Source organism: Lepidochelys kempii, chromosome 3 (assembly GCF_965140285.1).
Source record: "Lepidochelys kempii isolate rLepKem1 chromosome 3, rLepKem1.hap1, whole genome shotgun sequence".
Classification (NCBI taxonomy): Eukaryota; Metazoa; Chordata; order Testudines; family Cheloniidae; genus Lepidochelys; species Lepidochelys kempii.
The window spans coordinates 16,999,601-17,016,386 of record NC_136382.1 but is presented as its reverse complement, the minus strand read 5'-3'; the positions used below and the strand labels follow the sequence as shown (position 1 = coordinate 17,016,386).

The following is a 16,786-nucleotide window of genomic DNA, read 5'->3' as shown; positions in this document are numbered from 1 at the left end:
GGACATGAATGCAGACTGTTGGAGGACTGAGGAGTACAAGCATTCTCAGACACCAGGAGGAAGGTCCTGTGGTGAGGATAAAGAAGGTGTTGGGAGGAGGCCATGGGGAAGTAGCCCAGGGAGTTGTAACTGTTGCACAGCTGTTCCAGGAGGCACTCTAGACAGCTGCATTCCACAGGGCCCTGGGCTGGAACCCAGAGTAGAGGGCGGGCCCGGGTTACCCCCCCCAAATCCTCCCAACTCCTGGTCAGACACAGGAGAAGTCAACCTGGACTGTGGATTCAGAAAAACGGCCAAGCTGAGGGCTGTCGTGAAGCTCCAAGGCGAGCAAATTCGCCAATAAGCGCAAGACTCACCAAGGTAGAGCAGAAACTTTGTCACACCATCAATAACTACATTTTGACATCTAGCTGTAAGCCACTTTTAATCCATCTAATAGTATCTGTTAATTCCATCTAAAACAAGTTTTTAATCAAAATATCATGTGGCACTAAGTCAAATGCCTTTGAGAAATCCAGGTATATTATATCAACACAGTTATCTTTACCACCCAGATCTGTAACCTTATCAAAAATAGACAAGTTTGTTTGACAAGACCTATCTTTCATAAAACTATGTTACTGGTATTAATTTTATTTTTAGACTCAAATTCCTTGTTGATAGAGTCCTGCATTAACGGTTCCATTATTTTCCCCAAGATCGATGTCAGGCTAACCACTCTGTAATTACCTGAATCACCCCTTTTACCCTTTTAAAATATTGGCATTAAGTTGGCAGTCCTCCAGTCCTTTGGCATGTGCCCATTTCCCCGTGATTTGTTAAAAATTAACATTAGTGGTTCAGCGCGCTCCTCATCTAGTTCCTTTGGGACTCCTGGGGGTAAGTTATCCAGGCTTATTGATTTGAAAACGTTTGATTTTTAGCAGATGCTGCCTCCCCTCCTCCTGCTTCCTTTCAAATACAGCACAGAAATAGCTATTGAACATTTCTGCCTTCACTGCATCGCTATTTGTGTCTTCACCTTCACAGTTACCATATGGCAAGGGGTTTGTACTCCCAATGGAGCACATCTCTTGTGTCCTAAGGTGGCCTGTACTGGATTACACAACATAATTATCAGAGCTGATTCGGGTCCACTCTCCTTCCCCTCAGTGCCAAATACTGGATCTGGATACATTTCTGAACATGCCACTCACAATTATATCTTTAACTCTCCCTACCAGGAATGACCAGGATTATGTTAGTGTGTTCAACGGACATAATAATGGGGTGCAAGCTGTAAAATCATTACATCTCCCATATCATTACCATATCTCCCTTTCTTGGCTCCTCATCCTAGTCTCTTTTCCTGGTCAGCCCCAGTCTCCCTTCCTCCCAGTTTCCTTGCCTGTCCCAGTCTCTCCTCTCCCCTGACTCCTCATCTGATCTCAGTGTAGTTTTTCCCCACCTCCCCTCCCAGCTCTTTATGTCCATCTCCTTGCACACTAGTCCCAGTCTACTCCTGTCACAAGGTGGGCTGACCACCTGGGTTCTGCTCCACCTCTGCCTAGTTATCCACCCTGGCTGGAGCTGCCTGCAGTGAGGAACAGAAGTGGAAGATTTCAGAGGAAGAGGCTTGAGGAAATGCTAAAACAGCAGGCCTTGGATTTTAGGAGAGAACCATTTAGCCTAACAAGAGGCTGAAACAGCTGGGGGTGCAGCGGGTAGGAATACTTGTTTTGGTTTAAGGTGACATTTGAACTGTTTGAAAAACCCAGACCCCAAGAAGGGGTGTCATTTGACTTGAACAGGAGTCAGGAATAATTGTAGGGAACCCCAAGAGGGGGAAACTGAGGCAACAGCAGAGTCAGATACCGGGTCAGATAACACCTCCTTCTCCCAGTTTCTTTCCCTGCCTGAGGTGCCACCCCACCAGATCCTTGTCCCAATCTATTCCCTCTGCTGCATGCCTCCTCCTCCAGGTCCAGTTCTTGTCCCCTCTGCATTCCAGTCAGACTATTTCCTCCTCCTGGCTGCTTAGGCTCCAACAGGAGGAGCATTGGGAGCACAAGAAAGACAATTTCTCTACTCTCAGTTCCTCTGCCTAGTGCCAGAGCTGCCCAGAGCAGCAACTGCAGGCTAAGTCCTGCTCAGCCCATGCCCAGGGGAGATAGAATCTTTGGAGAATTCAGCTGCCAAACTCTAACACATCTCTGAGCATGTGCAAACTGCAGTTTTTGACAGGCTTATAACTTGGCCATATTTCAGGTAGGGGTAGGAAATAGCCCACAGAAACCAGCCATTCGTCCGGTTGTGTTGCTGAAACCAGAGTCAGCATGTTTCAGTCGGACCCACTGACCCAGTGGTGGGACCACTTGACACTGACAGGGCCCTGGGCTGGGATCTAGTGGAATAGGGTGGGCCCTGCTGCCAAACCCACCCCCTGAGATGGCAGCCTACCCACCTTAGGCTGGATGGCCTGTCTGTGTTTGCTGTCTGCCCCAGCCAGCAAGATGGGTTAGAGACTCTCCTGCTCTGCCCCACCCAGAGGGCTTGAGCCTGACTGTGTTTGCTGTCTGCTCCAGCCAGAGAGCTGGGCTACAGACTGCCAATTTCCCTGTCCCACCCCACAGGGTCAGGGCCCTGGTCTCTTTGCTGGCACTTACCATGCTAATCCCCTGTCTTTTGGCTCAGTGCTGTTAGGTGGCGTAGCGAGGCGGAATGGTTTCCCTCTGAGGCTGACCAAGAGGAACCATTCTAAGTCACTACCTGGCCCTGCATCCCGGTTCACAGTAGCAGCGGAGCTAACGCAGGGTGAATCTAGTCCGTTATCTGTCAGCTATCTTTAAACCCAACAGGCCAGATTCTGTCCCGAATTACACTTGTGCAGCTCCACTTGTGCATGGCTGGAGTTGATAGCAGACTTGACTGAGCTCCTGTACTCAACTTGAGACCCACTGTGGATGGGGCATGGGTCGCCTCTGGCTGGGCTAGTTCTACTTCTGCTGAATTGACCATGAAGGCAGCTTTTAGGCAGCCATTGCTTTCAGACAGAGGTAAACTTCCACTTTGGACTATATGCATTATTGTGCTGCTGCTGGGAGAGAGAATGGAAGGCCTCTGTACAGCTTGCCACTCAATTAAAAAGGATTTGACAGGTCTGTTTTCAAACTTATCCCTCTTTTTTTATTGCTAAGGGGTGGAGCAGAAGCTACAGGAGTGCTCAGTTCCTTCTCTTATTTTATCTGATCGTTTTCTTGCAGACTGTCACCACAGGCACTTGATCAAATTCATCCTTGTGCACCTATTATTGCTATCTGTTGCTGTTCCCTTCATTTCTGCATGAGGGTTCTAAAACAGCTTTGCCTTTATTCAAGTCAAATAAGTCCAGAGCTAAAGGGTTTTAGTAGTGGAGATCATCAGACCCATCTTGGTTGTGACATAAGACAGTATTTGAACCCAGGTTTCTTCACCATTCATCTTAACCATTCATCTTCTGCTGGGTGCTCCAGGTATGTCTAAGGGGAGTGCACTTGCTGTGCTGCTGGAAGGATTAATAGTGTCTAAGGTAAATAGATACTCTAGAAACTTAAGCATCTTCTAGTGTCTGAGGCCTGTCCTGGCTTCTCGGGTGGTTACAAAATCTGCACTGCATGGCATGAGGTGGGGTGTTACCTACTTTTTGTAACTTGTCTGGGGCTTGCATCTTGTAGCGTTTTTAAACAATGTATGAGATCAAGGTTTTTCCTATGAGTTTCAATGAGACATTTCAAATCCTCTTTCATTTCAGCTTCTTTCTGGCTGGCTCCTTGTACACTGACTGTAGCGGCCAGGGAGAACACTGGCTTTCTTCTGTTGAAGAACGTGGCCCAGAAGTTTATCTGAATTTGTGGTTTTAGTTTGTTTTCTCATGAATTTTGAGCAGCAGCATTAGGTACCGTTTGTGACAGGCAGATCAGTGCCAAAGAGAGAACTGTGAGCAGTTACCACTGAAATCTGCTAATTCCTGAGGTTATTTAAGGTTCCCATGTGAATCTCCCATAGGAACTACCACAGCTCTGTGCAGAATCTAAGCGGAATGGCAGCTATGGGTGCTCAGCATCTCTGAAAATCTGGTTGTCCCAGAAGAGGTGTGAACTCATTCATCTCATTGGGAGAATGTTGACTACAAAGCCTAAAAATGAGAGAGGTGATTTAATTTACCAAACCACAGCTGACTGAGTAGATCAGAAACATCCAGCTACTGATATGTTGAAATATATCCACTTGTGATGGGATACGCAGATCTTACACTGGACAACACAGGGCTAAACAGATACTCTGAGCTCAGCCAGCCCCACCCTGCCACACCTGCAAGACATGCACAGGCTGGAGGAGTTAAAAGGGAGCAGAACAGCTCACATGTGGGCAGACTAGGGGACAGAACAAACCTTCAACCCTCAGTTCCTGAGGAAAGGGCTGAGGAAGGGCAGGAACTGCCTGAAAGTCCCTCCCTGAGGGAAGAGAAGGCCTAATCCTGATGCTCCCTGGGACTTCCCTCCCCCCCCCCCAGGGGCTGTAGGCCCAGGCACCCCATCAGTGCCAATGAAAGTTACTAAGGTGGGTCCTGAGGACAAGCCAGAGGCTTTCTTTATGGTTGAGCAAGTGGCAATGGTAGCCTAGTGGTCACCCGACCAGTGGGCCACCATGTTGGTATCACACTTGAAGGGGCCAGTGCAGACCTTATACTGGGGGATGGATGCAGTGTTTGCCCAAGACTATATGCAGGTGAAAGCAGTCATATTTGACTACCTCAGCATCATGGTGGAGCCCGTCTGACTGAGGTTCTATGGGGAGAAATACCCCCGGGACCTGGCCCCACGTGGTCACCCAGAAATTAAGAGACCTATGCTGGAAGTGATTAAAGCTGGAGACTCAGACTGGAGTTATGAGGTCTGAGCTCATCGTGGTGGAGCACCTTGTGCACATACTTCTGGCTGGGGGTAGGGACTGGGTGCTCAAATACTGGCCAGAGTTCCTCACCGATGCAGTCCAGCTGACAGAGAATTGTTTAGCAACAGAGATGATGCTGACTGCCTCACACAAGCAACTGCCTGAGACTAAGGAGGCCACTTGATTCAAGGGAGAGCCCAACCAGGGGAACCAGCAATCAGACAGGAAGCACCAGCCTCTAAAGGGCCCAGCAGGCCACTGAGCCCTGGACTAGCCCCCAGTGGGAAACTCCAGCATTGCAGGCCTGAGCCTGGACAAAGAGTGGCTCTTGGGACCCTGTGGGCTCCTCTGCTGGGACTGGGGAACTGACAAGTCACATAAGGAAGGGCTATCTCAGATATTGGGTCAGAGCCAGTGGCCACATAGCCAGCAGTGGGGATTTGCTTTTCATGTTCCACCAAGACCACCGCTCCACCCCTTTGGCAACATGTGCAACAGCTGCTGGGGTGGAGACTACTGTTTCATCTTTGTGACAGCATAGAGCAGCAGCAGGGGCTCTTCCCAGGCTACATGTCAATCCTTCCTTTCTCATGACAGTCCTTAGGTACCCATGAAAGTGGCTACCTCCCTGGTACATTTCTACTATGGGAATCTCCCAGGTTAGGGATGCCATGTAAGAGATCCTAAGGTCTGAAATTAGCAGAGCATTGTGGAAAATAGCAGGAACTGCCAGTTTCTTTCATGTACGGATGATGGAGTAGCTCCTATGCAGACAAACAGCTTTCCATTGTGGGAAAAGGCCAGTAAATTCAGATTGCAAGAACACCTGCTCTGTGAAATACGGAGCCCACATTTCTCCAGCTTACTTACCGAATGTCATGTGCCATGGTGTCAAAAACCTTGCTGAAGTCTAGGTATATTATGTCTACCACATCCCCCATCCATAAATCCAGTTACGTTATCAAAGAAGGAAATTAAGCTGGTTTGGTATGATTTATTCGTAGTAATCTATGCTGACTGCTAGTGATTACCTCTTCATCCTCCAGGTATCTGCAAATTGAATGCTCTATTAGCTTCCCAGGTATCAGTCAGGCTGCCTGGTCTATAATTCCTCAGCTCCTCCTTTTACCCCTTTTTAAAGATGGGCACTACATTCACCCTTCTCCAGTCTTCTGGGACCTCTCCATGTCATCCATGAGTTTACAAATATTATTGCCAGTGGCTCCAAGATTTCTTCAGCTACTTCCTTCCGTACCCTGGGGTGAATAGCATCTGGCCCTGCTGCCTTGAATTCATTCAAATTGGTCAGAAGATCTCTGTGTTCTTTACTTATCCTGATCTGCATCCCTTCCTCTTCGTTGTCTATGATAACTTTGTTAGTCATCTGCTCACATATTTTTTGTGAGAAAACAAGCAAAGTAGGCATTGAGCAGCTCCACCTTCTTATCATCCTCTGTTACCAGCTCACTTTCTCTAAAGAGCAGTGGACCCACACAATCCCTGATCTTTCTTTTTTGTCTGACATAGTTGAAGCACCCCTTCTTCTTGTCTCTAACATTCCTTGCTAACTGTAACTCATTCTTTACCTTGGCTTTCCTTATTTTTTTCCCTACACACTTGTGCTATTCCCATGTATACTTCCTTGGTAACATGCCCCTCCTTCCATTTCCTGTATGTATCCCTCTTGGTTTGTAGATAGCTAAAAGTTCCTTGTGTAGCTACATTGGCCTCCGTGGCTCTTCTTATCTTTCCTCTGCATCGGAATAGCATGATCGCGCTATTGTAGAGAACTTTCCTGGCTTCTGTACTATGCCGGAGCAACCGGAGAGCAAAAGGCTCTGAGTCCTCAGTCTAACTCCCTTTACCTGAATGCCTGCCTGACCTTGAGGACTTCTCTTCCACTCTCCTGTGTGGCAGAGTCCTCAGAACCCTGATAAGGCTGGGCCTAGCATTCCTGGGAGGCTTAAGCTCCAGTCTTGTTGTGGTCACTTAGGAGAGAAAGGCTAGGGGTGTCCCTACTCCGAAGTACTCTTTCTACACCAGCCACTGAAGTCAAGAAGAGTCCCAGCCTATTCCTCACGTGTCCCAGGCCTCCCTCCCAGGACGTGGCAGCGCTGTGGTGGTCCCACGGGCAGGACCCCTGCTGTTGGGGTGGCCGCACGCCCTCAGGCTCTCGTGGCAGGACCCGACTCCCCAACATCAGCCCCTCTCTTCAGTTCACATTTCCCTCTGCCCCCTCTCCAGTTTGGCCTTCAAGGCCCTCGTGGCTGGAGCCGACTCCCTCCACTGGGCCCTCTCCGCCCAGGCCCCCATCTTGCTCGCTCTCCCCAGCTGCTCCCCACTCTTGGCTCCAGTATTAGGTGTGGCACAGGGCCTGTCTGCTCTTCCACCTAAAAGGATCTTGTTTGCAGCCCACTGCCCTTGTGGGATCCCTGCTCCAGGGAAGTGGACTCTCCAGATTTCCATTGACTGCAGTAGGCTTGGGTCCCTGGGCGGGGGAGGGTCGGAGTGCCACCCCCAAGACAGAACGCTGGGGGGGGGGGGCGCGGTGCCCTCCCCGAGTGACGCAACACAGGGAGGCCCCGCCCCTTTCCGCCTCACGTGTGTGTGCCCCGCCTCGCCCTCGCGCGGCTCCTCCTCGCTCCGCCCCGCCCCGCCCCGCCGCGCGCTGCTAGTTTGAAGCCGGCCGGTGAGGCTGGCGCAGCCCCGCGGTAGCAATGGGAAGCGGGCGCCTCGCCCTGCTCCCGCGCTGCCTGCAGCCCGCGCGGCTGGGGCCGGAGGGCCGGAGCGCCGCGCAGCCGGGGGTCCCCGCCGCGCGCTGAGCGCCCCAGGCCAGCCCAGGACGCCGCGCCTAGATGGGCTGCTCCTCCGCCGTGCACGCCGCGGCGCCGGGCGAGGCGCGCCCCTCTCTGCTCCCGCTGCCGGCCGGCCCCGGCTCCATGGCGCTGTGACATCCCCGCACCCCGCCGCGCCGCCGCCGCCGCCAGCCATGGGGGGTTCTGCGGCCCGCCGCGCCGCCGCCGCCTTCCCCCGGGCCGGCCGGAGAGCCGCAGCCATCGCCAGCCTTCTCCTTGTGAGTGCCGCGGGGGCAGGGCTCATGGGGAGGGATGGATGGATAGGGCGGGCTACCGCACATGGGAGGATGGGGGTGGATGGATGGATGGGGCGGGCTACGGCACATGGCATGGATTGGGGGGGCTAAGCCCATAGGAGGGTATTGGGGGGGCTAGGCACATGGGGGGGGGATGTGGATGGATGGGGCGGGCTACGGCACATGGCATGGATTGGGGGGCTAAGCCCATAGGGGGGTTGGGGGGGCTAGGCACATGGGGGGATGGGCATGGATGGGGCGGGCTACGGCACATGGCATGGATTGGGGGGCTAGGCACATGGGGGGGCTGCGGCACATGGGGTGGATGGGGGGGCTAGGCACATGGCAGGGCACGTGGGGGGATGGATGCGGGAAGTAAGCGGCACACGGGGAAGGGCGAGGGTTTGGATGGGTGGGGTGGGCGCTAATGGGGCGCTAGGACACGGAGGGTGGCTTTTCAGGGGGCTGGGGTCGATGGGGCCCGGGCTGGGTGCGGGGTCAGTGCACACGGGCTGTGCATTGCGGGTTGGGGGCCAGCGCACCGTGGGGCTGCTCTTGCAGGCTCGGGGGCGGGCTGTGCATCGCTCGCGGAGGACGAGGCGCCAGCTGCCCGAGAGGCGGGGGGCCGGCTGGGGCGATGGGGGCTGGGCCGCGGGCCCCTTTGTCCGGGCTGGCCCGGCTGCTGCGGCTCGGCTCTGCGCGGTGCTCGCCCGGCCCGCGCAGCCGTTTGTTGCCGCTGCAGTGAGTCATGGTGCGATGCTGCGGCGAGACCCTGGGAAACACCCCACCCCGAGCGGGCACCATTTCCCCCCCTTCCCCCTCCATCTGCCCGGCTCTCCCCCGCGGGCAGGTGCCCAGAGCCAGGGGAGGGCGTTAGCAATCCCTCGGCCCCAGCCAAGAGGATTGAGGTGGAGCTTCCTCCTGCATCCCCTGGACTCTCTGCCTCCTCTGTGCATCTCCCGGGAACAGGATCCTAGCTGGCGTCTCCCACTGCCCGGCAGGGGGTACCCCGGCAATGGGTGCTGTGTGGGGGTGGATGTGTTGCCTTTGGGGTGGCAAAAAGTCTGTACTGGTGATTGGGTGGTGGGGGAGGGTGGATGTGTTGCTGCTGGGATCTCTGCACAGTTTTGCGCTGTTTTTTTTCTGTGCCTGCCTCCTCCCAAATCTGCCCAGGGTGGTGTCACTAGGATCAAAAGGGTGGAATAGAGAGGGGGTTCCTCTCGGCGGACTATTAGGGGAATCCTTCGTGGCAGTGAGAGAGGTATTAGGCTGTAGAATCGTCTTCCCCAGGGGAGAGGGTGGAAGCCACAAGACTCTGGACTTCAACAACTGAACTTCTAAAATATTAGACTAGGTAGCATAGGGGACAATCCTGCATTGGCAGGAAAATAGATTGTCCAGTTTTCTAGGCCTCTGCCATCTCTGATAGATGTCACTCCTTAACCCACAAATGTGGCAGTTACGGTAAAACTAATTGCATCAGAAATAAAACACAACTGAGATTATGGGAAATTTAATAGAAGTCAGATGAATTAATCCCCCACCATTCCAAGCATCCTCTTCTGTATTTGCCAGCCTCATCTTGAAGACATTTAACAGGGCTGCGTCTTGTGCTTGGCTCTTGCAGGGTTGATCAGTACAAGGCCCCTGTACGAGACTTTAGGAGGTGACTTGTGATAGCATGTATTATAAACCCAAGTGAGAGATTTGAATTTCTGATTTTAATCTGGATTCATAAGGAAGCAATTTTGCTGTCTAGACTTAAGAACTCTTCTGAGGTTGGTACAGTGAGAGCTCCCTCATTCTGAGCGTTGCTGTTGCTATGGCACTGTGTATTCAGCACCTTACCAGGGAAATGTGAGTTTTTGCTGCAGTCCTTGTAGAGAGAGAAGTGAAAGCTCACCACATCTAAATGCTGTTGGCTGTCTTAAATTAACATTGTGCTCAGGCTACAGAACAGTTCAGAGTTCATTTGAATGTTTATGTATGCAGGTAAGGCTTTAACACACAGACTGCCCCATTTCCTTTCCCAGGAGACACCAGTAAATTGGTATGTCAGAATTAATCCAGGTGGATGGTAAATAATGTACTCAAGTGAACTGTATAGCTAAGGAATGTTTGTTTTCTGGATCAGGGTGGGTGTTGGCAAGTCACTGCTGGCTCTACGAGAATCCCTCGGTAAAGAAAAGTTATCTAAGATCATAAAGGTGTTAAATGGAAAACCGAATGAATTATTCCTTCAGATAAAAGAACACTAATTTTTACACCATGTTAAAGATTTTTCAGAAAATAGGTCAGGTTAGGTTCATAAATTGCCAAAATATGGTCGTCATAAGGGCTCATTCTCAATCATAACAAATGGTTGAGCAAATCACCCTGTAGTAAACAGCAACAAACTACAGAGAACGAACTACATTCCCCAGGCTCTGAAACTTACTGACCGTGTTTCCCTGGCTATCACTTGATCATACTTGATAATTTAATTGATCTGACAGACTAAATGGTTAGTGATCTGTATCACCTTCTTGGAGGTTTCTATTCAGAAAAAAATCACTTATAAAAATAAAAGGCCTGTTCATAGTTTTTACCGTTGGTACAAACAGTGCAACTTGGCTAGTGGTTCTGAAGCTACAGCTGGCTATCTGATCAGTCAATAATTACCTTATGTAACCTTCTTGTGTTCATAATTGTTTACCTTGGGTCATTCCTAACAGTGTCATTTAACATGTAGCAGGCAGTGACTCTTTCAGATTGCTGAAAGCAATGAGTTTAAAGGAGCTTACATCTACCTTTACTTAATCAGTTTTCAGTCTTTTGCTTGAATTCTCCTACTTGTTGCTTTGTTTCTCTTATCAAGGCAGGCAGTGGGATTTGAGGTGCTGCTTGTTGATTAGTGGCCTTGGGAGCCTGTTCCTATTGAGGTCCGAGAGCGTTGCCATTTATGATGGGACAGGATCAGTGCCTGCTGTTCAGAAAGTGCTACAGAAATGTGTAGTCCCCTGTACCCATTTAACATTTGTCTCCTTTCTCCCATGTGTACTAGGGTAGTAACTAACCATTACAGCTTTTCCTTGTCACACATTGTCTCTTCAGGTGGGGACTGAATGAGGCCTTGCTACTGTTTCATCTTATTAGTATGGAACAATTTTGTTGCATATTCCTTAAATTTCATTATTCGATGCAGACCTAAGAAGACTATTGGTAGGTTAGAGCAAAATTCATGTATTCTCTTAAAACCAAACCCAATTAGAATATCTTCAACACTTCTGCAAATGAGAACTCATTTGCTTTCCTTAAGAACCTCCGCATCATTAAACTCGAGTTAAAATAAATAACTTACAGCATATTTTCTTTTGTAGTCTCTGTTTAAGACCCAGGTTATCTTAGTTGCTTTGCTTCCCTGTCTCTTGGGGGTGGAGGAGAGAATGGAAACAGACCTGGAGATTTTACTCTCCAGGATAGAAGGTATCCTGTCCTCTGCACAGGTGGCTCTTTTCAGACCCATAATGTAAAGGGAAGCTAAAACCACCAGCAGCTGTCACCAGCTGACACCAGGAAGTGTCCAAACAAATGGTCCTACATGACTGAAGGGAAAACATGTATTTGGTGTGTCACCCACTTTAATACAGGTGACAGAACTTAGGCTTGATTTAAACAAAATTTAGTAGCATAAGTGAAAATGAATTATAGCAGATCATCCTTGCATAAATGAAACTACTCATATGGCTTATTTAACAAGTGAAAGGTTTCAGAGTACCAGCCGTGCCGTGTTAGTCTGTATCTGCAAAAAGAAAAGGAGTACTTATGGTGCCTAAGACTAACAAATTTATTTGAGCATAAGTGAGCTGTAGCTCACGAAAGCTTATGCTCAAATAAATTTGTTGGTCTCTAAGGTACCACAAATACTCTTTTTAACAAGTGAAAACTCACTTTACTTAGTGGATTGTCTAGTTCACTCTGCTTGTACAGGATTTTCCCCATTATACAGTTACTAGTGATGTCCAGTTCAGTTTTGTGTGCCAAGTGGTGAGATTTTACCATTTCCCTCCAGAGGCAATTCCACAGACTAACAGCTGTAGCATCAAAGTTCACTGCTAACTATAACTCTGTCCTTGCCTACGCGTCAGCTCTTGTTTCTACCAACTTACTGTCATGTGCACCACACTCAGATTTTTTTTTCCCCATGTGCTTTCCCGCGTTTACCAGTGCCTTGATTTCCCATTAGTAACCTTGAGTGTGTGTGAGAGACATTACAGAAATAAGGTGACACAACAAGGTCCTGAGGAGGTCATACAATCTAAGGGTCCCAAGCCACTAGTCCTGCCAAAATTTCCATTGGCACCGTTAGCAGATTCGTTTGGGCAAGGAGTCAGTCAGGTTCTAAATTGGACAAATCATGACGAAGTTGTAGGAGGAATGAGTATCGCAATAGATACAGTATCTCCGCCCTGGAGAGCTTGAGGACCAGTCTTGTGAACACTTACTGTTGGGCTTAGTGCTTACTGCCATAAGTACCCACAGTGGCAGAACTGGGCCCTAATTTGAGACAAAGAAAACACTTGGGGTAACAAGCAGAGCATGGAGGTGAAGAGGAAGGAATATTGAGGTTAACAACAAGCATCAGGAAGCTCTGGTAGCTCAGATGAGTAATGGACATGTCCCTTTCAGTTTTACTGCACGCTCTTAGGGTTTCTGACTGACGAGCTTTATTATGTTGCCTGTGCTTTTTCGGAATCTGGGCAAGAGAGCAGCAGTAGAGAGCCTACATAGGAGTCTGTGCAACATTCCATAGTGGGAGAGAAAACCAGGTAAGAACTGGGCTGTGCAGAGGGCATGGGAGTGGGGGACTAGGTAGAGAAGGGTAGAATTGTGCAGTGGAATGAAGGTGAGAGTGACAAGTTTGACTTTGATGTGGAAAGAAACAGGAGCTAGCGAAGGGAATCAAATAAGGGGTAGCATGGCCAGAGCTGATGGAAACAGCGGGATAGCCAGCCTGAATTTCCCCCTTTCCCAATTTGTCCTAGTTAAAGCTCCCTTCTAGCACTCCAAAGTGTCTCTGTACTGCCTTGATGTTTAAACCCTTAAAATATCTGAATGGACTGGAAACTCATGGAAGTGCACCTTTTGACGAGAGAGATGTGCTGGCACGCTGCGTTATGACTGAATGAGAACTGCTCTTCCAAATGTAAACCAGCTCTTTTTGTGGTGGAAAGAATTGGGGTACCAACTCTTATTCACGCTGGATGCAGAGAGCTTTTCTCCACTGCTTATGACAACTTCAGTGAGCATATTGGGCACTAAGAACAGTGCTGATGCAACAACTTGAAATCTGATATACTGACTAGATGTGTCTTGCACAAGATAGATTTTTTTTTTTTCCCCTCATTTTTTCTCATGCAGTCCACTCTTTGGTATTTGAGTAATGAATTGGATTATGCTTCAAGTTTCAGTTCATCATTGCTATGCTCCTGCACATGGGCAGTGAGTATAATAGGCCAGGGGAGGTTCTGCCTTTCCTGGTGCTACTGCCAGACCCCCACCCCCCGTTGCAGGGTTTTGGGGGAAGTTTTTGATTTTATTATGCCCCATGCAGGTTTCAGGGCGGCCAAGGAGACAGTATGTGCTATTCAGCTTCCTCTGGACTCCATGGAGATTACTGATGAGCCCAGGAAGCTGAGTAGCGTGTTCCGTACCACCACCTCAGCCAGCTGAGACCTGCATGGGGCATATCAAACAGACGCTCCTCCAGGCAGGGGTGGGTGTGTGTGTGGGGGGGTGCTTGGGGCTTTGGCCCGGGGCTCCTCCAGGCAGGTGGGGGGGGGGTGGCTCAGGGCTCCAGCCATAAGGGAGGCAGGGGTATGGGGCTCCTGTCATGGGGGAGGGGCGGAGCTGGGGCTAGCCTCCCTGCACCACCCGCCACCTATGCTCCTGCAACTGTTGATATGAGAAGTATTAGCTTAGTCAGCTACTTCAATCTGATTTTTGAAATTACTAAGCAAAGTCATGGGAATGAGGAATCTGTTATCAACACTGCCTTAATTTTTAACTAATGTCCTTTTGTAGTTCCTGGCTGTCGCATTGTCTTCTTGAATCTTTCACAAGCCAAGTGACACAAGCATTGTTTGTTTTTTGTGTGCTGGTGGTCCGGGTGGAGAACAAAACTGAATAACTTCTGGATGCCCTGTATACAGCCCTGGCTTCCAAACCATTACCTCAAGCTTTTGTGAGTGGTGGCCTGCACTCCCTCTGGTACACACCTACCCACCTCTAACTGGCTGTGCGCCTGGGCTATTCAGAGTTCTTATCTCCACGCTAGTTAGTGCATGCACAGGAGAATGGGAGACTAGGCAGTGTCTGATACAGCAGAGTTTTCAGTCTGGCAAATTGGTACAAGTGCCCAAGATATCAGAATCCCAGCTGTATGCTTTCCCTGCTCAGACTTACTAGCTCTATTTTAATTTGTAGAAATGCTCCTATGTTCCAGGTTAAATGCACAATAAATAAAATGACACATTTCCATTCAAATGGAGCTCATGTTGATTAAAAAATGCTGTACAGAGGGGCTGCTTCCTTCTTCCCTTAGAAGTGTAATTGTCTATACAAAGGCTTCAAGCTGAAAATAATTGTTACTAACCTATCCCAATTATTTGTATTACAGTAGTACACAGAGACCTCAGTTGAGACCTGGGCCCCACTGTTCTGTAGCATAGGGGACAGTCCCCACACTAAAGATTAGGGCTTGTTTACACTTTAAATGCTGCAGCGGTACTGCGTTAGTACTTCAGTGAAGACACTACCTACACTGCTGGGAGGGGTTCTGCTGTCACGGTAGGTGCTCTACCTCCCCCAGAGGAGGTAGCTAAGCTGCCAGGAGAACTGTTGACCTAGCACTGTCCAGTGTAGACCAGGCTGTAGGCAAGATAAGAGTGGGAGGGGACACAGAGGTGAGGTATCACTTTGGGCAAGGGACGGCAGAGCCAAGAAGAGACCCTGGACTCCAAGTCCAGAGTCCCAATCTAGCGTTTCATCCACTGGACCAGACTGAATGTGCCATGAGAAGAGCACTCGTACACTGAAAAAATGAACTAGCTGGCCCTACTAGGGATAGGGTATAACTCCAGGAGTGGTCCCTTTCCCATCTTAAAGTTAATCAAGTCCACTGTTACAGCAGAGCAATTACTCTGCTCTAGTTAACATGAAGACCAGCTTTCCGTTTGAAGCTTGGCTCTTCTAAGTTCCTTAAAATCTAGATGATTTCCAAATTTCAAGGCAATGTGAGTGGTCTCATGGAGTACAGGCTTTTGTTAGTGATCCACGTTTGGGGCTACTTGACCCAGGGGTTCCAAAGAAACAGCCTCTAAAAATAACCAGCTTTTTTTTTTCCCCCTTTACATGCTCATGAGCCTGTTGTCCCTTCTAAAGCTTACACTGAGCTTGCGCAGGCAGAGGTGTTAACAAGATTCTTCGCCCTCCGACATATACACCAGCTGGATAGCTCAGGCCCAGCTGGTGTCTATCTGAATCTGTGTGTGCACGTGCCAGGATCTGGGAGGTCTGAGCCCCTCTTACTGTCCTAATATGAGCTGATTTGTGGGGGGCCTTGCCTTTCTGGGGGTGTCTGAGCCCTGCTCCCTGCCTCTGTGTACACAGCAATATCTGGGAGAGTCCTGCTCATCTATGGGGTGTGACCCCCTTCCCTGCCTCTTGAGTCATATTTTGTGGGGGGACGGCTTGTTTTTCTGGGGTCTGAGCCTCACTCCCTATCTTCCTCTGTGAGTTTGGTTCTGAGGTCCCTGCTGCTCCAGTGGTGTCCGAGCCTGCTACCTGTCCTGTGTGTCTGCCATGACCTGTGGGGCCCTGCCCATCTTGGGGGTCTGAGCCCAATCCCTAGCCTCCCTCATGTGAACCAGGTTCTCAGTAGGGGGGTACTTGCCTTTCTGGGTCTGAGCCCCTCCATATGAAGCAGGATCTGGGGAAGTTGTGCCCCTCTAAGTGGGGAACTTGGAGCAGGCAGGTTTGATGCATGCACCAAGAACACATTGCTGACATTGGGGTGAAGAGCTGATATACTGCGCACACATCAGAAACTCTTCAGCTGTGGGAAGAGGGGAAGGGAACACTCACTGTCATGAACAGAGCAGTTCACATGTCTCAGAGCTGTTTCAGGCTGTGTTCATCTCCATCAGGTATTTTTTCAGCTGAGAACATCTCGTGGAGATGAATGGGCCACTTAACACCTCTAAGCCTGCAACTTTCAAGGCTGAAACCTGCCTGGGGCAGAAATCTGAGAATGAACTGGAACCTTTTGGGGAAAAACCTGCCTCTCACCAACCCTACATGTTGCAGATATTTCAGAGCCTGACTTGTCCCCATTCAATTACAACAAAATGTACAGGAGGGGGAGGACCGGAGAGGAATCTCAGAGCAACCATATGGCCCACTGGAAAGGGATGAAAACCAGGAAATAGGGAGTTAAGATGTAGGCCTGCACACCCCTAACTCTGCCCTCTTTGAGCACTGTCCCATATGCCCATAACACACACGCACACTCTGCCTTGTCACTAATGGACAGGTGCTACCTGCACATGGCCTACATTCAAACACTGAACCTACTCCTCCGTGAGAACGCTGTGCTTGTAAAATTTAACAACCACTTCATACCCTTTTACGCCACCTTCACACAGCTTGCCCATGGGACACCATCTAACCCGATACTTTCCCCCTACCCATTATTAAATCCACAGGCTAGTCTCGAATCCCACCTCACTATGAGATCACCTCATG

General features: G+C 49.7%; 1 protein-coding gene across 1 annotated transcript in view; it reads left to right on the top strand.

Moving 5' to 3' along the window:
• The first annotated feature begins 7,588 nt into the window (after positions 1-7,588).
• The window catches only part of TNFRSF21 (TNF receptor superfamily member 21), a 68,979-nt gene continuing 59,781 nt past the window's right edge, over positions 7,589-16,786 (top strand). The window contains exon 1 of the mRNA XM_073335809.2: positions 7,589-7,984. Within this exon, the coding sequence (XP_073191910.2) occupies positions 7,901-7,984 (84 nt within the window). The 5' untranslated portion in view covers positions 7,589-7,900. The remainder of the gene's footprint in view (positions 7,985-16,786) is intronic.